The sequence below is a fragment of the Sitophilus oryzae genome, unplaced genomic scaffold, assembly GCF_002938485.1.
Source record: "Sitophilus oryzae breed Bouriz unplaced genomic scaffold, Soryzae_2.0 scaffold_910_pilon_pilon, whole genome shotgun sequence".
In the NCBI taxonomy this organism is placed as follows: domain Eukaryota; kingdom Metazoa; phylum Arthropoda; class Insecta; order Coleoptera; family Curculionidae; genus Sitophilus; species Sitophilus oryzae.
In genome coordinates, this window is record NW_022147540.1 from 1,405,109 (window position 1) to 1,428,653 (window position 23,545).

Genomic DNA, 23,545 nt, shown 5'->3' on the forward strand with positions numbered 1-23,545 from the left:
TCTATTTTTTTCGAAATATCTAGTAAGCCATGAACTTTTTCAAAAATCTGAAAGGCGCATATTTATGACCCCACAAAACTGCAATTCTTTCCCCCATTTAACCGATTCTCTATCTCTAGTAGTTTCCGAGATACCCATAGAGAGCATCGTAGGAAACTCACCCTGTATATCAAAGTTAAACAATTACAAAAATAAAAATGAATTCAAAATTATTGTTTAAAAGTGTTATTGAAGTTTATTTACACTGTATATATCAGATTTTTTGCATATGCCATTTGTCCTACTTAGCGAAATATATTGCCTCTTTTTTGTCAGTCTCCATTCTCGTCGCCCTTATCTCCTCAAATTGCTCTGCTATAAAAGCTCGTAATGCCGACAAGAAATATCGAATAACCAGCTTCCTTTCACAGAAAATGCGATAGATAGGTATACACTAAGAGCAATATATCATAATAGAATTTTTATTTATTTAGGAAATATAATACATTTATTTATATACTAGCATGTACCCGCAACTTCGTTCGCGTCGAGTTAATCATTTGTAATGGTGATGATAAAGCAAAGCAAGAATTTCCATTAACATGCAAACTGGATAAAATTTTCTCACATTTATGTCAGCATGAGAAAAAACAATCGAGAACCCCCTCCTTATCAAACCTCTACACCCCACAGTCAATCCGTTTGCCAAAAATCAGCTTTAAACGTCAAGCAGTTTAAGCAGAATCGTGATTACTTAATGGTCATATTTTATGAAACACCCTGTATAAATTTTTAAAAAATCGTAGAATATGTAAAACAACAAAATAAAATATACGTGTTTAAGAGTTTTTCCAAAAAACTCACCGGTTTTTAAATAAAAAAATATTCTATTATTTGAGGGGTGGTTTCACCCCCTTAGAATTCGAGTTTCGAAAAATCCTTTCTTATCGAACCTCTACACCCTAAAGTCAATCGGTTTTGCAAAAATCAGCTTTTTACGTCAAGCGCTTTAAGCAGGATCGTGATTAATCAATGACCAAATTTTTCGAAACACCCTGTATACATTTTTAAAAAATCTTAAAATATGTAAAAAACAAAATAAAATATACGTGTTTAAACGTTTTTTTTCGGAAACTTGACCGTTGTTTATAAAATTTTGTAATATTTGAGTTGTGGTTTCACCCCCTTGGAACTGGAATTTCGAAAAATCCCTTCTTATCGAACCTCTATACCCTAGAATCAACCAGTATGCTAAAATTGGGCTTCTTACGTTGAGTGGTTTGAGCAGGATCGTGATTAATCAGTGAGTCAGTCACTTAAGGATTTTATATATTAGTATAGATTTCTGTTTCTAGTATACCGACTGATGACTATATTATGGAGTTTGATAGACAATAAAAACTACAATCGCAAAATAACTCAATCAGACTTACGATTGAGAAAGAGAAAAACTTCTGTCTACCGTTTCTGGAATATTCTTGTCAGGGAAAAAAAGGGGGTAAACCTATAATAAGAAAGGAATTTATGATAAAACTTTGTAACCGACTTAGAAGATCATAGCTAGTGTATCGTTTAAGTGTCCCACCTTTAGCACGTTGACTTAAATTTCTAATCAGTAATATTTTAGAAATTTCTCTGCAGACAGATTTACAGAAACGCCCAACGCTAAAACGCACTACTTGTTACATACGAAGGATTCAGAAGTGAACTGGATCAGTCTAGAAGATAATTATGGACAAAATGAGAGTTTAAAATTAAGGTTTTTTAATGTTACTTAATTAAAATGAAACAAACTGGAGAAGAAAACTTGACACAATGCTTTATTATATTTTAAATTGAATATTTGCAAACAACAGTAACTCAAAATACCACTGTGGTCATTTTTAACAATGCTTGTTTATACTTTTTTGAACTTGAGATTAAGGGATTTGTTAAATTCACATTGTCTATTAATAGTGTTTTCTTCGATTTTTATAAAAATCATGGTATATAGGCGGGATAAAGGGAAGAAGATCTTTCATGTGTTGCCTTTTAGAGTGTGTTACTTTACGTCTATATGAAATGATAAGATTTTTCTTCCTCGTGCAGGTTTATTCAGATCAATAACATGTCAGATATCTAAGTATTTGTAAGAAAAACAGCCTAACTTATTCATGTAGTAAAAGTAAAAATACTGATAAATCAAATTATACTTTCAGAATCGATAGAATCAGGCCTTTCAGATGGCTGATAATCTGGTTCACTTGGTGCAAATGGTTCAGACTTTGTTTCATTGTCATCCATTTTATCAAAAAAATACTTTTTTAGCTCTAAGCTTTAGCACGTGTGTTAAAATAGCGCACATCGTTAAATTTTATGGACTTGATCCAGTTCAAAAGGAATCAACAGAATACTCAGAAACCAAACAGAAACTGGCTATAGTTGCTTAATGCTTGAAGTATGACTGGATTCCCCCATTTCTCTACTGGAAATGAACAATATTTTATAGGCGTATATTTTCTGGAAAGATCGGGATATATATCTAAAATATAGGTATCTAAAAAGCGACATTTTGGTTTAAAGCAACCAATTATTAATTCAATTGCACATATTTTTACGTTTTATTGTTTTATTCTATGTTGTCTGTACCATTTACTTTTTATTTTTACAAAATCAATGTCTGTACTGTTAACATATACAATCTGTCTATAAAGGTCTTGTTTAGTAAAATGTCAAATATTGTACCGAACTAAAATAGCAGGTGATACGCCGCTAAATAGCCTTTGATGCTGATGCGGCTTGAAAGCTAAATTTCTGCTTCTTCTTCTACAAGCGTATAAAGACGATTATCTTAAAATAGTAGGAAATTGGACTTCATCCATCTTAATTCTGACCACTCCATATGTGTCCATCAAAAAAACAAAGAATGGCGCCACTTTATTGCAACTACTGCAACATCGTGAGCAATACTGTGTAACTTGCGATACTGAGAAATAATTATTGATTTGTTTTGCCATTATATCGTTTTCTGAACTTTTTTTAAGTTATAAAGAGTGCTTTCCATAAAATCAATAAAATGAAAAATATACGAAATAATATGCATGTACTGATTTGCAGAGAGAGAGAGAGAGAGAGAGAGAGAGAGAGAGAGAGAGAGAGAGAGAGAGAGAGAGAGAGAGACTAATGGAGAGAGAGAGGTGCCAATTGTTTTAGATAAAAAAATTGGCGCCGGGAGGCACGTATAGCCGCCCATACTGAAATATGTTAATAAAAAGTTGGTAGGCAGTTCTTTTAGTTTCAAAGTAAAGGAATTTTTTCAATTTTTTTATCTCAAAAACTGAGACTTTGACTGATTTTGATGTTATTACAAATTTTGTTGCAAATATTATTCCTAATCTTAAATTGAAAACCGCGTTTCGTTAGCTACTGTAATTTTAGAGTTAGGATTTTTTAAAATTTTTAACCCCCTCTCAGACCCCCTTACCAACCCCCCACCCCCACCAAAAACTAATGGCCAGATTCTCGGGTGCCACAGTATTTTTATGCCAAATTTGGTTAAAATCGGTTTAGCGGTTCTTGAGTTATCGTGTTACAGACGGACAGACAGACAGACAGACACCATGAAAATATTTTGTATTTAGGTCATTTATGACCCAAATAACTCATTTTGAGAGAAATTAAAAAAACCTTTTTTTGTCGATTTTATTAGCCTACCTTACCTGTTGGCATAGTCGGCTAAAAATATTAATAAGATATTTCGTTTGTAAGAAATATCTTAAAATTTACGAATGAATAAATAGTATTTGCGGCATTGCATTATTTGGTTAGTGATCTATGGTTAAAACAGTTAAATTAAAAAAAATCATATTTTTCTGTCTTCTCCTTAAACATCTATGATTTAACTTCCTTCATTAACGCCACACAAAGAAACCGAAATTCCTTTACCCATTTCACTCAGTACCTTTAATTTACTTGTTAACATTCTAATCCGCTTACCTATTATACCTGAACTGTCATTATCCTCTGCGACAAGCCCGCATTACGTCGAAATTCGACCGCACTTATCCCATCCAGTCAAAGCCGAACAGAGACAACCGTAAAAAATCATAACACTTACTCATTATACTAAGTCCCCTACCCCGAAAGTCACCCCATTGAATGGACCCTCGAATAGATCCATTTCATTCAATAATAAGCGCTCGACAGGGGAGGGTTATGGTATTGTACCCCCACCATGTCTCTTAAGGACAACCCACCGGACTATAAGGGTGGCTACCCTCTGTTTGCCTAGGATTTAGTATAATTTTTTGAGTTGTTAGAGTGTGACAAGTGGTTTGGAGAGAATATGTACGAGAATAATTTCGAATTGTGTCAGTACGGTGTGAAAAAAGATGATGGAAAATGTACGAGGATTTTTAGACCTTGGGACTGTGAAGATGTTTCACAGGACTGTACCGTGTCGACTACGACACAAGAAGAAGACGAAGATATTAATAGAAATTATGAAAAAGATACTCCTGAAGAAAAAGCCTTAAGAAATATTAAAGAAATCAAAGATAAAAATATATCAGAAAAAGAAAAACTTTCCCTTTCTAGTCACACAACACTTCCTGAACAAAATTTCCCACAAACCTACAGTAGCACTCTGCCAATAGATTACCTTCAAGACCCATACAACCCACTATATCCACCAGAGGTACTTCAAAATAATCTAGCTCAACATCTAGGACTGTCTCCGAGTAATCCGTTGATTTTGGAGTCGCTAACTCAAGGGTATGCTTTGGAAGAGTATGCTAGAGTTTTGAACCAGGAGCATGAAGCTAAGATGCTGGCTGCCAAGAAACAGAGGCCGAAGAAGTATAGATGTTCTCACTGTAACGTTGGGTTTTCGAATAATGGACAGCTGAAAGGACATATCAGAATACATACTGGTAAGTTTGAATAATTTTTTTAATAATGTTATATATTTTTTAATGTATTCTGTGGTTTTTATATAATGCGTTCATGTATCTGAGTAACTTTAACTACTAGATAGTTTATAATATAAATATCCTTATGGATAGGGCTAATAATACCATCATTTAAAAGACATGGTTTCAGTGTTTATTAAAAATAAATATTGCTGAATATTTTGACTGATTCTTGCAGTAGACGTGCATATATTTTTACTGATAGATATCGATAAAAGTATCATATACAGGGTTGTTCACCACATACTACAAGCATTTTTCCGAGACGTTCGTTTTAAAGCAGCGTATCTCCAATACAAACAGAGATAATGTCGTTATTAAAAAAACCAAATGCTCACAAATAATAAGGCTACAATGTGATTTGATTTAGCAATAGCTACTACAGCTGCTGCACCCTACAGGGTGTTACAAAGTTCGGGCAAAAATCTTCGTCTTATTGTTGTGCCCTGTATATGCTCAAAATAAATTCGGAATAAAAATTTCTGACGTAGCATCTGTTAAGAAGGAATTAATTTACAATTTAAAAGAAAATCGTCAAAATCTAATGAGTGGCTCGCGAGAAATCCAACTTTGAAAGTGAGACTAGTTTTTAGTGGCCGTTTTTTTTCCCAGTGAGTGTATAAAATAATTTTTCTTCGTTTTATTTTTTTAACGGAACACCTTGTATATTGTTTTTTCAATAGATGGAGAATTAAAAAACAAACATTTTTGTATTCAGAGTTTTTCAAAAGGCTTTACTTAAACTGCCGTTAAACGGTAGCTTACTAAAATGCCGTTAATAGGTATGACGTCGTTGATGTGACGCTTTATTTGACTTGACGGCTTTATGAAATATAGGAATTTTATAAGGACTAACCAACGCTATCCACCGCTCCAAATAACCAACTTAACCAACGCAACTAGCCTCGACACTGATAAAAAATATAAAAAACAAATATAAATTAGTAAAAATCAACCAACCCCACCAAATAACCAACTAACCAATGAATTAACACCCTCCAAATAACCACGCTAACCAACCCGCCAAATAACTAAACCAATCCAACCAAAAAGAGTGAAACCAATGCAATAAGATCACGCTATAAGCAAAAAAAATATCAAAAAGTCTTGGTCGGCGTGAGATTTGAACCACGGACCATTCGCTTACAAAGCGATAGCCTTAGCCACTGACCCACAGGTGCTCTTGCAAAATGCTTAAGGTAAGGCATTACTTTCCGCCGACATGAACGACGTCACAATATCTATTAACGGCATTTTAGTAGGCTACCGTTTAGCGGCTGTTTAAGTACATCGTTTTTTCAAAGCCACCCCGAGATTGTTATCTCGTATTTTACCGTTAAAAACGCTATATGAAATAATACTGCGTGTATCTGCGAAACCATTAAAAATTCATTTTTTAACTCTCCATTTAATAAAAAATATAATATACATTTATTTATTATTTTATTTATTTACTTTTAATATCTCTGAAATTATAGCAATATATTTACTCATATCTTAGGATTATATAAAATGATCTGAAAAGAAGCCAAAAATTCAATAATATACGGGGTGTTCCATTTAAAAAAACCATCGCGATCCACTCACTTTTTTGAGCGATTATATTGATAGAAGCTAAAATGTTTTTTTGAAATACATCCTCGTACATACTTTAGGGTTGCACTTCAACAAAATTGTCAAGTTTTTGACTTTAGGACCTACAGTTTTCATTCCAGTTACCCTGGAATATATAATTTCAAATCGTGACATTTCTATACTGGGAAATAATTAAAATAAATCTGAAACCTTCAGAAATAGTTAAAAAGCGTAATTCTGTCCTATCTTATTGCGCGGTCCTATCACGATGGCTTACTCTTTTATTCCTCGAGCTATTTTCCAGTTACGTTTCCAGACGGTCGAGGTTTTCCAAGGATTTTCCTCCATTTTCCATCGCCAGACACGCCGGATTTTTATGCTGTTACAAGTTTAATAAACGTGATTTCTTCCGTCTGCCTTTATACTATAGAAGCTGACATTTTTCGATACAACAGAAAGCGTGTGAGTGAGATTTTATGAACTCTTCCGCTGTTTTATGTATATGGAAATGTCGTGCCAGTACGCTATTCATAAAAGAAAGTATTGTGTCCTTTGATTTTTCTATGATACCAAAGATATTTAGTGTAGTATGGCCTTTAGAACATTTTAAAACACTTTAAACAATGTCCGGCTACTACTAAATTATATCCTAAGAAACTTTTATTAACCCATTTGCGTCAACAATCCTGTATATTATATGTCGCAGGCATATCGAATAACTCGGCTGAAAACTTTCAATGGCTATAATTTTTAAACCAAAAAAGATATCAAAAAAATAAAAAATACCGTTTCTATAATATCGAGGGGTAACACATATGACGTATTTTTTGAACCACCCCGACCTACCCCTTAGGCGGCGCCCCTACTCACTTGAAAATTTTAAATGGCTACACCCCACTTGTGGCGCCTTTTTGGAAAGCCCATGAAAAATGCTAAACGATGATCATAAATTTTTTAGGGTGAAGTTGAAAAACTACCCCTTACACGAAAAATTAGGTGGACATTAATGAAAAAGGTGATTTTTTCAGTATAAGTTACAAATTGGGACCCAGCTAAATGAGGCAAATGAAGTATTTTTCAAACCACCCCAACCCACCCCTAGGTGCCACCCCCTCACTTCTAATCTCAAGATAGCGATACCCCACTTATGACACTTCTTTGGAAAGCTAATTGAAATTGCTAAACGATGGTCATACAGACTTCAACTTAATTACTGGTTAGTGACAAGAAATGTAGGTGTGACAATTTGAACGAAATTTAAAATGATAATGTATTTTAACAATTGCTCAAAATGACAGCCGTTTTGTTCCATACAAAAATACAAACGATTTTCAAATTCTTCTCTCACTTTTTGGAAAGTCTCTCTCGGAATATTTCGACATGCTTCAGTTCTCCTCTGCCGCAATTCTTGCATCTAACCTGGTTTTGTCTTATAGACTATGGATTTAGTGTAATCCCACAAGAAAAAGTCTAAAAAAGTGAGATCAGGTGACCTTGACGGCCACTCGATTGGATCCCTTCTGCCAATTCATTGCCTTGGATAATATTTATCCAACCACCGCCTTGTGACAATAGAATAATGCGGAGGGGCTCCATCTTAGCTGAAGGTCTATGAGGTCTTCATTAAGAGTTGTAATAAATTTTTTTGTACCAGTTTTTTTTCGCAATGGTACATGAATACAAAAATAATTCATTCTATGTTTTGACATTTTTTTTTATTTTTAGCTCCATTTTTTTCGTTTTTTATATGACAGTCGTTTAGCATTTTTTATACGCTTTCCAAAGAGGTGTCACAAGTGGGGTATCGCTATCTTGAGGTTAGAAGTGAGGGGGTGGCACCTAGGGGTGGGTTGGGGTGGTTTGAAAAATACCTGATTTAGCTGGGTCCCAATTTGTAACTTATGCTGAAAAAATCACTTTTTTCATTAATGTCCACCTAATTTTTCGTGTAAGGGGTAGTTTTTCAATTTCATCCTAAAAACTTTATGATCACCGTTTAGTATTTTTCATGGGCCTTCTAAAAAGGCGCCACAAGTGGGGTGTTGCCATTTAAGATTTTCAAGTAAGTAGGGGTGCCGTCTTAGGGGTAGGTCGGGGTGGTTCAAAAAATACGTCATATGTAGTCCCCCTCGATATTATAGGAACAGTATTTTTATTTTTTTGATATCTTTTTTGGTTTAAAAATTATAGCCATTGAAAGTTTTCAGTGGCCCACCCTGTATGTATGTCCTAAAATGCTTAGTTTTGGAGATACAGGGTGTATAGAAGTTTCATTTTTATTTCGATTTTTTCCAAATAATTTATGAAGTAACGTCAATATTTGGATGAAAATTGGTATCTGGGAGTTTTTTGATATGAGAAATTTGATTTTGATGTCAATATGACTCTTATTTATAGGGGGCGCCACCTACATGTGTTTTAACTGTTTTGAAGAGTAATAACTTTTCGTCCGTACCTGTATAAAATTACTGAGTAAAAGAATATAAATTTCCATGACTTTTTACGTAAAAAATGTCTCTTGGTAAAAATGGTTACGAGCAACCGTTCTCAAGATATTTAGAATGGAAGTAGTCAATACACATGTCATTATTGACAAAAAATAAATACGTTGAGTAGATATAGTTATTTGACTAAAATAATACATTTGGGAAATTTTAATTTTTTTAAATTAATCATAAATTTTTCTCCGATAAAATTACGAAAAATCAGTTTCTGTTGAACTTTTGGTACAAAAACATTTCAAATTTATTATTTTAGAGTAATAACTATTTAGTCAACACGTTTAATTTATGTCAATAATGACAGGTATTGATAATTTCGATTGCAAATATCTCGAGAACCATTGCTCGTAGCGATTTTTACTAAGGGACCTTTTTTACGTAAAAAACGTCGTAAATGTATATTTTTTTACTCAGTAGTTTTATACAGGTACGGACGAAAAGTTATTACTCTTCAAAACAGTTAAAAAATATGTAGGTGGCGCCCTCTACAAGTAGGAGTCATATTTACATCAAAATCAAATTTCCCATGCCAAAAAACTCCAAGACACTAATTTTCATCCAAATATTGACGTTACTTCATAAATTATTTGGAAGAAATCGAAATAAAAATGAAACTTCTACACCCTGTGTCTCCGAAACTAAGCACTTTAGGATATACATTTATGCGAGCTTTTTTACTTATTTTTATCTGCAAAATATGCTGCCGAAGTTTCCGTAATACAGTTCGGACCACCCTGTATATTTCTGTTCACGTCAAGCTATATTTTCTGTAGTAAATCAAATATTTATTCTTTGTACCAATTCTGAATCTAACCTTTCGTTTGTCTTTGTTCCAGGTGAACGCCCATACAAATGCGATGAAAAAGACTGCGGAAAAACCTTCACAAGAAACGAAGAACTAACCAGGCACAAACGAATCCATTCAGGACTGCGTCCATTTCCCTGCAGTCATTGTGGAAAACGCTTCGGTAGGAAAGACCACCTGAAGAAACATTCAAGGACACACTTCCAACCTAGAGGCCTGTACTCTGCCGTTCCTGTGATACTCCCCTTCGAGACCTGGGCCTCTGGGCAGGCTAGTTTATATCCATTTCTACCTATGATCTACTAAATTATTAAAAAATCATTTACCTAATTGATAGAAAACACCCGGTATGGTTGTTTGTGGTTTTAAAACGTTTGTGTTTAGATAATATATGAAGAGAATATTAAATAAATTTATTCTAGTCTGATTTTCAGCTGCTTCGACATTTTATATATTAGTGTTGAGTAATATTTTCCCTGATACAGGGTGGTCCGAACTGTATTCCGGAAACTTCGGCAGAATATTCTGCAGATAAAAATAAGTAAAAATCTTCGTATAAATGTATGCCCTAAAATGCTTAGTTTCGGAGATACAGGGTGTAGAAGTTTGATTTTTAATTCGATTTTTTCCAAATAATTTCTGAAGTAAAGTCAATATTTGGATGAAAATTGGTGTTTGGGCGTTTTTTGACATGAGAAATTTGATTTTGATGTCAATATGACTCCTACTAGTAGAGGGCGCCACCTACACGTGTTCTAAATGTTTTGAAGCGTAATAACTTTTTGTCCGTACCTCTATAAAACTACAGAGCAACCGTTCTTAAGATATTTAGAATGGACACCAATTTTCATCCAAATATTGAGGTTATTTCAGAAATTATTTGGGAAAAATCGAAATAAAAATGAAACTTCTTCACCCTGTATCTCTGAAACTAAGCATTTTAGGGCATACATTTATACGAACTTTTTTACTTATCTTTATCAGCACAATATGCTGCCGGAGTTTCCAGAATACAGTTCGGACCACCCTGTATATCCCAATACAGAAGTTTTAAAAATATAAAAAAGACAACAACAATTCTTAAAAAGCTTGTAAAACCAAAACAGCTAAATGTATAATAAAAAATTATTAACTCTATAGGATATACATATTAGTTTTTGAGTTTTCAGAATATGTTAATATAAAACCATTACTATTGTTTTCTACTAGTAATATTTTAATATAGAATCATGTACAAATTGTAAAAAGGAAGTGTACCTAGGGGTGTCAGAATTAGTAAAAATTGTAAATAGATAGTTTTATTTATGTTCTAGTTAGAAGAAATCTATTTTTTGCAATAAACGTACTTTTATAGAAAAAAGTTTTTTTTTCAATAGGTAATCTGGTAAAATGATTAAATACGGTATAATTTTTAACATTCCTCACTGTGTATACATTTATTTATTGTTACGATTGGTATAGTCTATAAAATGAATAACTTTGAATTTTGACCGTTATTTTTTACCAACATGGCAAATATAAAATCCCTCTGTCAAAAAAGTTACTGATATTCTTTAAATTGAGTGCCTGAACGAATCAGATAGGTAACTCTTTTTACTTTCGTGAAATAGAAAAGGAAAATAATAAAACAAGTGACAGTTCTTCCTCTTCTTGCAAAAAACAACACGAAATGTCATAATTGCCAAAAGTAAAATGTCATCAGCTTTTGACATTTCTAAATATCAAACCAATGCCGTCTCTAATATAACAGCCCCGGAGCAAGATTTATGACGTCACGCTAGTTAGATACTAAGGATTAATAAGTATGTTATAAAATACATGGAAAACATAATTATTCCTCGTATTTTTGGTTTGTATTTTAAAAATGATATAGTTTACATGATATATATATATATATATATATATATATATATATATATATACCTATTTATAGTAATAAATACTTTGGCAAATAAACTATAAACCATCAAATGCACCAAATGTTTTTCAATATACAAATAATGAATAGGTACATAAGATAATGGATAAAATGTAAAATATATTTTAAATTTTGGGGTTTGAAAACCGATCTAATTTAACAAAAAACGTTCAATATCTACTAATAGTGATGTATTATTATTTGCACTCACCAAATTTATATGTAGATATATTTTGCAAGTATCAATGTTCGAAAAATTATATTTGCAAATAATAAAATATCATAGAAAAAAGGCATCAGCGATGGCTATAAAATAAAGATCGCTGTCATTTTATATGTAAAATTATTCTAAAATTTTTGATTTTCTTGGGATTTAGGTTAGGATGGAGTACGATTTCATCCATAGTCAATGTAGATAGTTTAGTGTTAAGAATAATAATTTTAAAAAATAAACAAAAACAATAAATAATAATAAATTAATATTATTTAATATTATTAAAAAAGTTATTAACTGTATATTATGTATATTTCATGTAAACTAAATCATTTTTAAAATACAGACCGAAAATACGAGGAATAATTATGTTTTCCATCTATTCTACAACATATTTATTAATCCGTAGTATCTAACTAGCGTGACGTCATAAATCTCGCTCCGAGGCTGTTCTATTAGAGACGACATTGCGTCAGCATGGCCGCAAGTTGCTAACCTAATAAAATTAACACTAGAAAAGTCCGCGGGAACTGTCAAATTCAAAGTTTATTGTTTCACAGACTATACGTATCTGTATCTATCAAAAAAAAAAATATTTCAAATTCAAATTCAAATTCAAATAGTTTATTTACTCTTCTCTCCAAATACCAATATACAAACCAAACAAAGCAAAAATTGGCGCCGGGGGGCACGTATAGCCGCCCATACTAAATATGATAATAAAAAGTTGGTAGGCAGTTCTTTTAGTTTCAAAGTAAAGGAATTTTTCCAATTTTTTTTATCACAAAAACTGCGACTTTGACTGATTTTGATGTTAAACTCATCGGCAAAAGTCTTGCACTCCCTTACTATTTTAATAAAAAATTACATTCCAAACTAATTTTTCGTGCAAATCAATAGATGCTAAAGTTATGTTAAAAAATAAGACAAAAAAGGAAAAGCTTTCACCAAGTTTAATAATATATTTTGCCAAAATATAAAAAATGCAAATTCCATGAAAAAAATATTTGACAAAAAAGAGAAAATAAATAATAAATTCTGACAAAGTTAAGGTTACTAATATAAAGTATTGCCTCCTCGATTTGTTATGAGTGCATCAAGTCGTCGGGGCATCCCCACTATAAGGTTATTTATGGTTTCTTGAGGTAAGTTCTGCCATTCCTCTTGAGCGGCAATGATCAACTCCTGGCGATTTGTTGGTGGGTTATTTCTGCGAAATACAGCTCTGGCGATGTAGTCCCAGACATTTTCAATAGGATTCATGTCGGGGGAGAGTGGAGGCCAGTCCACACGAGTTATTTCCCCTTCATTTAATGCTTCCTGGACTATCCTAGCTCTGTGAGGACGAGCGTTATCATCCATGAGAATAAAATTATTGCCGATTTCTTCTCGCAGTGGATAAATTATTGGTCTGATTACAGTTTCCACATACAAATGGGCGTTCATCACCTCAGGAATATGAATGAGCTCTGTTCGCTATTGTACATGATGCCACCCCAGAACATCTCAGTTCCTCCTTGATAAGGAGCAACAGCAAGGGCTGTATTCAAGCGATGCTGCCTCCATGCCTCCCTCCACACTCGCTGACGATAGTCATCACTGATCAAACCTATCCTGGTTTCGTCAGTGAAAATTACCTTTCTCCACTGAGGTAATAACCAGTTCTGGTGTTCTCTAGCCCACTGTAGCCTCCTTTGTCTATGATGTAAAGTTAATAGAGGGACTCGCATTGGACGTCTACGCCGCAATCTAGCATTAGAAAGTCGCCTGGAAATGGTTCGGCTTGATATCACTCGGTGGTAAGTTCGTTGAAACTGAGATCGTAGCTCTAGAATTGGAACTGACCGATTTCTTCTGGCAAATTGAGCCAATAGCGATTCTGTCGTGCAGTCGTTATCCTTGGACGGCCCAACCTAGGACGAGATCTTACATTTCCGGTGTCCATATACCGTTGTATAATTCGGCTGACAGTACTTCGCACTAAATTTAAACGATCAGCAATTTGATGCCTGCTGAGACCTTCTTCACGCAAAGCGATAATTCGGGCCCTATCGAAGGCAGAAATTTCGTGCCCTGGCATTTTTGTCGGCTTTCACAACACTTACTACAAGATTGAACTCGAACTGAGAAACAAAATTTGACCGTATTTTTTGTAGACACATATTAAGGTATTTGTACACACAGCCAAAACAATATGCTATGCAAAGAAATAAATTTGTCTGGGGGGTGCAAGACTTTTGCCGATGAGTGTATTATTACAAATTTTGTTTCAATATTATTCCTAATCTTAGATTGAAAACCGCGTTTCGCTAGGTACTGTAATTTCGGAGTTACGATTTTTTAAAATTTTTAACCCCCTCCCATACCCCCTTACCAACCCCCCAACCCCACCAAAAACTAATGGCCAGATTCTCGGGTGCCACAGTATTTTTGCGCTAAATTTGGTTAAAATCGGTTTAGCGGTTTTTGAGTTATCGTGTTACAGACGGGCAGACAGACAGACAGACACCATGAAATTATTTTGTATTTAGGTCATTTATGACACAAATAACTCATTTTGAGTGAAATTAAAAAAACTTTTTTTTGCCGATCTTAATTGCCTACCATACCTATTGGTATGGTCGGCTAAAAAATTAGGTAAAAGTTTGGTTAGGTTGTAGGTTGTTCCCTATTTATATTAAACATTTAACCACAGTACATTCAGTACCAGCTTGCCATGCTCCCTTGTTTTGTATTAGTATGTCACGTGCTGCGTCTATTGACGCAGATATGCCAGCAGTCACAGCACCATAGTCTTGATCACGATTTTTCTAACGATACTTTATTGATTTTTTTAAAAATTTAAATCGCTAAATTATTTTTTTTCGCTATACTGAAAAAAATCGCTAGATCTTTAAGGTTCTGAATGAAACTTAAAACTAACTTAAGTATATTTTTCTTATCAAGAATAGGAACAAATGAAAACAAAGAAAATAAAAAAAAAATAGAATTTGTGTAGTCATCTAAACTTTCTTCTTGTTTATAGTGTTGGAAACTGCATCTGAAATCTGGAATTCCTCTAAATTTTAAGTCTCCTAATTGAACCGGAATAGATATAAATTCAGGAAAGTTTTCGAGAACAATCAGTTGCATTTTCTTTTTCCCAAGCTACTACGTCACAGACAAAAGGAAACAGAAGTAATTCTAACTTTATAATGTAAGACAGAGAACGGAAAGTTATGGACTTAAATAAAGTGCAGAACAAGAAATTGATAAATGAAAATCCATTAAAATATACTTAAAAATATCAGAATAATTCTTTAATATAGCTTGGTATTGTATTCTTTTATATAGTTCATCCTTTGCTCTGCTTAAGTTGAATCTAAAGAGGTAATGTTAAACTTCATCTACACATATTATTTTGCCTGTCAATATTTTTTTTCTTTGTTCATTGTGTTTTTTAAAAGGTTTTATTTAGCTCGACCCGTACGGTATTTATTTTTATTTATTTGTTTGTTTATTTGGGTCAAAATTAGAAATTGAAATTTAAGTACCTTCCTGTTGTCAGATTGATCTGAAATTTGGTACACACCTTTAGTTCCGATGACAATACAATACAGTAATATCAATAACATTGTAAATCTAAGATGGCCGCCGGTACAAAATGGCGGATTTCATATTTTTCCACAACCCCCTCAATATGGGTATCAAATGAAAGGGCTACACTAGTAGAATACTGTGATTATGACAAAATTTAAAATCCAAGATGGACGTCGTTACAAAATGGCGTATTAGGTGAGGGCATGAGTAGTCGTGTCCAGAACAGTTGTGTCCAACATTGTGTGACGTTAGAAGGACAGATAAAAAATAGGTGATTAGATGTACCTACGTAGTTAGCGGTAGCTTTACCACCCAAGTTAAGGTAATAGGTTAAAACGTGCTGAGGACTGTATGGCATTAGGGTGGCTAAAAATGTAATGTCGCAAGCGTATTCCCCTCAAGATTGGGCGCCTCTTGTTGTATATTATAGCCTTGCCCCTCTACTGGACCTCTGGAGGGGTCGACCGATAAAATGTCCATTACTCGTGGGAACAACATGAAAACAATAAATAAAAAAACAAACAAAAATAAAAACGAAACTGCTACACAACGAAAAAGAAGGCTCGAAAAGGCGAAAGAAAAGTATAGAACGAAACGTGCAAAAGAAAGTGAAAATGAAACCTATAGTCGACTACAGAAACGAAGAGAACGGTTAGCAACAGAAACACCTGAGCAACATGATGCCAGGTTAATAGCACAACGTGAGAGACAAAGGCAGCTGGTAGAGTCAGAAACACCTGAGCGTCATGAGTACAGGCTAGCATCACAACGTGACAGACAGAGAGAGTTGTTAGCGGCAGAAACACCTGAGCGTCATGAGTCTAGGCTGGCATCACAACGAGAGAGACAAAGAGAGTTGTTAGCGTCAGAAACACCTGAGCGTCATGAGTCTAGGCTAGCATCAGAACGCGACAGACAGAGAGAGTTGTTAGCGTCAGAAACACCTGAGCGTCAGATTGTAATAAATTATCAGGTAAAAAACCATGTAATAATGATGCACTAAATGAATTAGATAGAATGAGGAATATTCGGTAGGCATTTCCGTTAAATACTAAAAACTAGAAAATAAAAAATCGGTAAAAAAAACTTTTAAGTTAAACGGTTTTATCTATGTGCACTGAAAACTAGAAAATAATAATAACAATTAGGTATTTTGAACTTCTAGTTCAGAAATATTTTAGTACTAGGCAGAATAGCTTTTAGGCATATTAGACTAAAATAAAAACGTGGGGCCCATGAACTATTGCTGTAATACTTTTTTCTATACTAAGTGTGGATTGCATCGACTTACTATAATCGTAACTGGAGATTTTGACAATCAATAACCAGCCGTGGCGGCTTCACCAGCGAACGCCGAGCTCATGATCTACCAAAGTATAAAGATATGCTTTGCCACAGGTAGGATTTCAGAGGGGCCTACGTTTTTATTTTAGTCTAATATGCCTAAAAGCTATTCTGCCTAGTACTAAAATGTTTCTGAACTAGAAGTTCAAAATACCTAATTGTTATTATTATTTTCTAGTTTTCAGTGCACATAAAATAAAACCGTTTAACTTAAAAGTTTTTTTACCGATTTTTTATTTGCTTCCGACGCGCGACGACGGGAAGGGATATATACTCTGTTTTTTTCTCAGATAAGATTTCGACAGACGATGACAGAAAAAAAGCAGCTGACGTCCATACCAATCCATTTATTTCACTAAAAATTCTAATATTTTTTAAGTTAACTATGGATGGGTTTATACAGGGTGGCCCATCGAAAACGTTCCGCAGGGCATAACGGCCAGGGTATTTTTTTTTCAAAAAGTCCATAAACACGTCAATTTTGTTTGTGAGGGGGACAGCTTTTGCCCAAAAAATGACTGCAAAATCTTCAACCCTCTAAGCGGGGGTGACACCCCCCAACTTTTTTTCAAATGGGAAGGGGTGTCAAGTGGCGCCGCAATGAAAAGAGCTTTTTATTCTCTATATTTCCCCGCTTCGTTTTTGAAAATCGGTGAAGTCATTCAGAAAATATGAAGGATTGAAATTTGAAAAGTTTATTTAAACATTTATCAGAGTAAATTATAATGATAAATTCCTTCGACCAATTTGCTGTTTTTTCTTATTATTTCTAGATGTTTACGAATTTTTTTACTTGCCACAAGGTTGAACGATCAGTTGCGGTAGTTGCTAGATAGCTAAAATATAAAAATTGTTTTAAGAACACATGAGGAATCACACCACAATTTTTTAGACTAATTAGAAAACACCCTGTATATTGTCAACTTGACAATAATTGTTGATAAATCAAAAAATACCTTTTCTGTGAAAAAAGCCCGATTTTCACAGGAAAAAGTTTGGTTTTTATTAAATTTGGGCCTGCGTCTGTAAATACCGGTATGTTTTTTAATATTCTATCTATCTAAATTTTAAATATCATAGTCACAAATAGTTTTATTATTTATTAACTGTAAAAATGGTATACTTATAAGTTTTATCAAATATTGTGATTTACTTTCTACCTTGTAGTCAAAATTTATATTTAATAAACTGTAAAATATATATATTCTTATGTTTTATTAAAGTTACTCTGATATACTAATATATCAGTGTAACTTTAAAACTAAATCCTTTGAAATCAAATATAAACATAAAAAATATTTACAGCAGAAAAGGCGCAGGCGCTGGGTTAAACGTAGTCTCTACTAAGAACACGGAGGGGCGCTTTGACCCAAAATTTTACTATTAAGTTTCATATCTATCTTAATAGAAGATTATTTTCTTTTATCTATGATTATAGGTTACAATTTTGTGTCAAATTATGTCAAATAGAAATAATAAATATTTTGCATCTTGGACTGTGTTATTACGAGTGTTTTCGTGTTTTTTTTTAAATTAAGTGGAGGAAAACTCGCGGGAAAATTAATTATTGATCCAGACCATAGTTTAGAGTTAATATTCGGTGCCCAGAGACCGCCAGAGACAGTTTGCCAGAGATTATGGCCAGGGAGTTGTATTAGCCACAAATAAAGTTTGTATACTATCTTGTATATAATACCAAAAACTGGAGTATCTGTAAAATAGCAGCACACGATAGGTAAATAATACTCATATTGAATAATTATATTGATAAATGTAACACTAAATGCAGGAAGTTGCTTGAACCCTAGTGTAACCTTTCAACCCTAGTGTAAATCTAGCCTATTGTCCTAATTATGCTGGTGTTTGTATTTGACAATAAATTATTGCTCTCATGTTTGGTAACTGAAAAAATACTTACACTTACACTTAAGAAAAAATTCAAAAATATCTCATTTATATTATTATTTCCCCAATTTTGACATCATTCGCCCTCCAAGGAACTTCAACAAAGCCAACCGAGTTCAACAGTAGCCCGTCACAATACGTGACAGTGACATATGACGGCTCTTCCATCGACTATTTACGCAAGAACCTATTCAGTCCCGAACAAATTCGTTTCCTATATCCTCAGCTATCGTATCAGTACCATTTCAATAAGCCTAAATACCGAACAGAAAAGAGTATCTACGCGTCAATATCGTCACACCCCCCGCGGTGTCTGTTTTGACCGGTTATACAGGGAGTTTAAATCGGAAGTGTCTGCCGGACCCGATCATTGTCAACACCCTCATTGAAACGGGACACCAAGCTGGGCATAGGTCATTACGGCACTTCTACACTGGTTATTGTCTAATGTCCAGCTCGTTTGACCGTTGGTAGTGCTGACGGGGCTGTTACAATACCGTTCGGCTCTTGTCTTGTTTCGAAAACGGTGTAAATTTATGTTAGAGAGGGAATAGTCATATATGGTATAGTAGAGACTGTTATAAGACCTATATTCTGAATGCTAAGAGACTATAATAATAAAATAATACATCGTATATATACACTATTAAATATTACTTTCGGTTGAGTCTAAGATAATGGCAAAACCGGACTAAATGAAATGTTGTTGTATAATTTAAGATACCGATCAGCTCTTCATTTTACTTTATAGAGCAAATGCTTGTAACAGATATTTTATTTAGATTAAAGCTACAAAAATTAGTTTAAACCGAATTTTATTATCGCTGTGTTGGTCACATTGTGCCGTTTTCAGCAAGGTTGTCGTTTATTATTTGACAATTATCCTAATGTCAGTTATTATTTTGTATAATATCGTGTTGTTGTTGAATCTTTGTGAGTAATTCTCGTTTTTTTGCCTATTTTCATAGTTTTTTTTTTAAATTGTACTTTTAAGCACAAACAGTTCTTTTAAGAACTAAATTTTCGAGTTTTTGTACTGCATTTCTTGAAATTGTGTATTGAAAATATGCCGAAGCATTTAAACAATCGAAACAAAGAGTTTGTAGCTTCCTTAATAAACTATTTTGAACGAGAACGTGACAATAAAGGTTCTTTATTACCCTTGACTACAGTAAGAGAAGTAAGTTTGATTGATAAGCACATTACACCACTTTCAAAATTATTTCTACGTTAGTTTCTATTACATTTTGTGATTATTAGTTTGTGCATTAATAGCACCTCTTACTTGTTATTACCACTTATGGCGTTGTAAGATGTACAGGGTGAGTCAACGATAGAGTAAAGTCCATTATCTCATTTGTTTCGATGTTTACAAAAAAATATTAAATATAAAAGTTATAGGGACGGTTAGAATACACATTTTAAAATTATTATAGAGTATACAGGGTGCTTCAAAAAAGTGTGACGAATATAACATAAGTTTTTTTTTAAATGGAATACCCTATTTTTTATTTTATTTTTAGATTCTGCGTAAAATTCCATAACTTTTTTGTATATAATGTTATATACCTAAAATTAATAGTTTCTGTAATATATAAATTTGTTTAAACAAATGCTAGATTGCAGTGTGATAAAAAATTGTCAGTAATGGCATTGTTTCTGAAGTTGCAGAACCAAAATTTGGTAGGAGAATTTAATAGAGATATAGAAAAAGACCTATGTAAAGATATTTTAGTTAGATGCTATAGGGTGTTCAAAATATATGTATGAATTTCAACTACTGAAAATTAAGAAATTTGAAATTTTTTAAATGGTACACCCTACACCCTATATATTATCATTTTTTCTGATAGATTTTACAAAACTCTTCAACTTTTGTTAAGTATGTCGTATACCTATTTTTAATAGTTTGCGATTTATTCCAATTTTTTTTCTATTTTTACCCATATTTTTAATACAATTACGCTATAACATCATAGTCACAAATTACCTATAACAGATGCGAAAGAAAGCGACTGCATCGGAAACCGCTCGGCAAACCCCACACGCCTATTGAGTGGTGTAAATACACCAGTCGTTTAGTCCGGAAACCTATGCTGTGTCGTATTCGCTTGCTGGAATGACATAGTGTGTGGTTATATGTTTCTTTTTAAAAACGGGTGTAGGATTTTTGTTGAACTTTTGAGCTGTTATTTCTAAGTTTTGGTAATTTGTATATCTTATTTAAAATGGGATACAAATGTGTTTATTTATAAGGAAAAAAATGATACTTATAGTATAAAAAATTAATTTATTTAACAAAATTTAATTAAAAATGTGACAAAATAGTACCTTTCTATTGGTTTTATCGGACTTTTTTCGACTATATAAATCTTTATTTGTAAACTTTAATACATCAAATATTTTCAATCTAATAAATCATTTAATGATGTAAATAAGAGGAAATTTCTCACATGGGTGGTCAAATTCTATAGTTTTCATTATATCAAACAGCCTCTGAGAAATGTTTTCAACTCAAAATGCCTTTAATTATGTTTGACTACATCAATTAAAAGGGTCTTCAAATACATCAATGTGATATTTGTCTAAAATTTGCAAAAGAATCCGAATCTCTGGATAACTCGAAATTATTTACCCATTTAAAAGCCTTTGATCATGAAAGTGGAAAAATTTGTTCATTTTATTTACTGGAAATGGAAAAGTTATTTATATTAAATTTTGATGAGTTTTGCACTGAAGAAAACATTCAGAGGCTGTTTGATATAATGAAAACTATAGAATTTGACCACCCATGTGAGAAATTTCCTCTTATTTACATCATTAAATTGTTTATTAGATTGAAAATATTTTATGCATTAAAGTTTACAAAAAATAAAGATTTATATAGTCGAAAAAAGTCCGATAGAACCAATAGAAAAGTAACTATTTCGTCACATCTTGAATTAAATTTTGTTAAATAAATTAATTTTTTATACTATAAATATCTTTTTTTTCCTAATCTCCTACGAACTGATATAATATGACGAGCAATCTATTAAATTACTGTGAGATTATATGCCTCGATAACATATTGGTGCAGATTATTTTCACCCAAACAAATAATAACCCAAACTATACATTGATGCGGATTGTCTATGAACTCTTTCTGAAGGTCACAGAAACCTGAACGCGTAATTCGGTGTTCTTTCGCATCTGTTGTAGTTAATTTGTGTCATAGTTACCATGACAAAAAGTAATAATTCCTCCTTGTTTAGATGACTACCAAAGAGAAAAAATATTTTGTAAAACATTTATTTTGCACTAAATTGGAAAAATATGTTATGAGTACCTTTTCATTTCCATAGTTGTGTACTCTTTTTTCGGTGCATCATTTTTGATACTTAGAGTATGTATATTCATACTTCTGTTTCGATCTTGCCGGAAGCAATCCAGAAATGGCTCTGAATGCCTCTCCTTCAATGTCAGAGGGAATACTTTCCGAATCGCTCATTTTTTAAACTAGTGACATCAATATTATTTACTGTCATATTGACATTGCCATGCATGGTGTTATTTGAACAAAGGTATTAAGATTGTAGCGTTTTTTTTAAAACATTACCACTGCGAACGGCAGCTTTTCATCGGAGAGCAGTCGTGGATAAGGTATTTCACTAGAGAGAAAACTAATCAATAACAATAAACAAAAAAATATAGATATTGGGCGCCAGGCATGTACAGAGAAAGAAAACACAGTTGTATATTACTTAAAACTAATGACTATATTTCATGATGTTTTTTGCTGGTACATGACATTGTAGAATTCTAATAAATATATAGTGGTTATATGTCAAGAAAAATGGTGTTAAGAGTTGTACTAAATATCTATGAAAGTAATACCATTACAAGACGTAATGTAATGAAACCTAAGATCTAAATCATATTTTAAATATTAAATCGACAAGAATGTTCTTAACAATCTAACCACTAACATAGTCTGTACGATATTACTTAAGATGTACGTTACTGTTTAAGACTGAAAATGTTTTAAATGTTAAATGTAAAACTAGAACTTAAATCTACACTTAGCTGTTCTTTATGTAATCTTGCTTCAAACAGTAACAGCGTGAGGTGGGCTCGCATCTCTGTACTGTCTGTCGGCGATCCTGTTGGCCAAAACAACAAAAGGGGCCAGAATGAGGACACCATGAATCAATACCGTAGCTACTGACTAGGCTTAGATATGGGAGCGAAGCAGCATGGGGCTTACGCTGTATCCATACTGTGGCGATATGGGAACACTACCCGTACCTTGGAACACTATTAGGACCTTGGATAATGTCCGTAACTTGAACCATAACCTTGGACCATAACCTTGGACACAGTCCGTCCATAAGACAACGGTACAAGGGAACACTACCCGTACCTTGGACCATAACCTAGGACTATAACCTTGGAAATAGTCCGTACCTTGGACACAGTCCGTTCATAAGACAATGTACGTCAATAAGATAATGTACGTCCATAAGACCCTCGAAACACTTCCGAGGGCTCAATAATAACCAAAGAAACTGTCCTTTCTTCCATGTAACATTCTGGAGGACAAAAGAAAAAGGACGCCAACGTGCCAGCAAAATACAAATACAAGTTAAGTTGGGACATCCAAAACTCTACCCTGTTGCTTTGAAATAGCAGCTGATTCAGATTATACAGCAAGATTTAAATAATCACCATTTCTAAAAGCCGGGATGGTTAGGTTAGGCTACAGAGCGCTAAAAGCAAAAGTGTGTCCACAGCACA

General features: G+C 33.4%; 1 protein-coding gene across 1 annotated transcript; it reads left to right on the forward strand.

Moving 5' to 3' along the window:
* The first annotated feature begins 4,303 nt into the window (after nucleotides 1-4,303).
* Nucleotides 4,304-10,115, forward strand: LOC115890748 (zinc finger protein 420-like). Its single transcript, XM_030911071.1, has 2 exons — nucleotides 4,304-4,889; nucleotides 9,841-10,115. Exons 1-2 carry the CDS (start codon nucleotides 4,304-4,306, stop codon nucleotides 10,113-10,115), a joined length of 861 nt encoding a protein of 286 aa, XP_030766931.1.
* The last annotated feature ends 13,430 nt before the right edge of the window (nucleotides 10,116-23,545 follow it).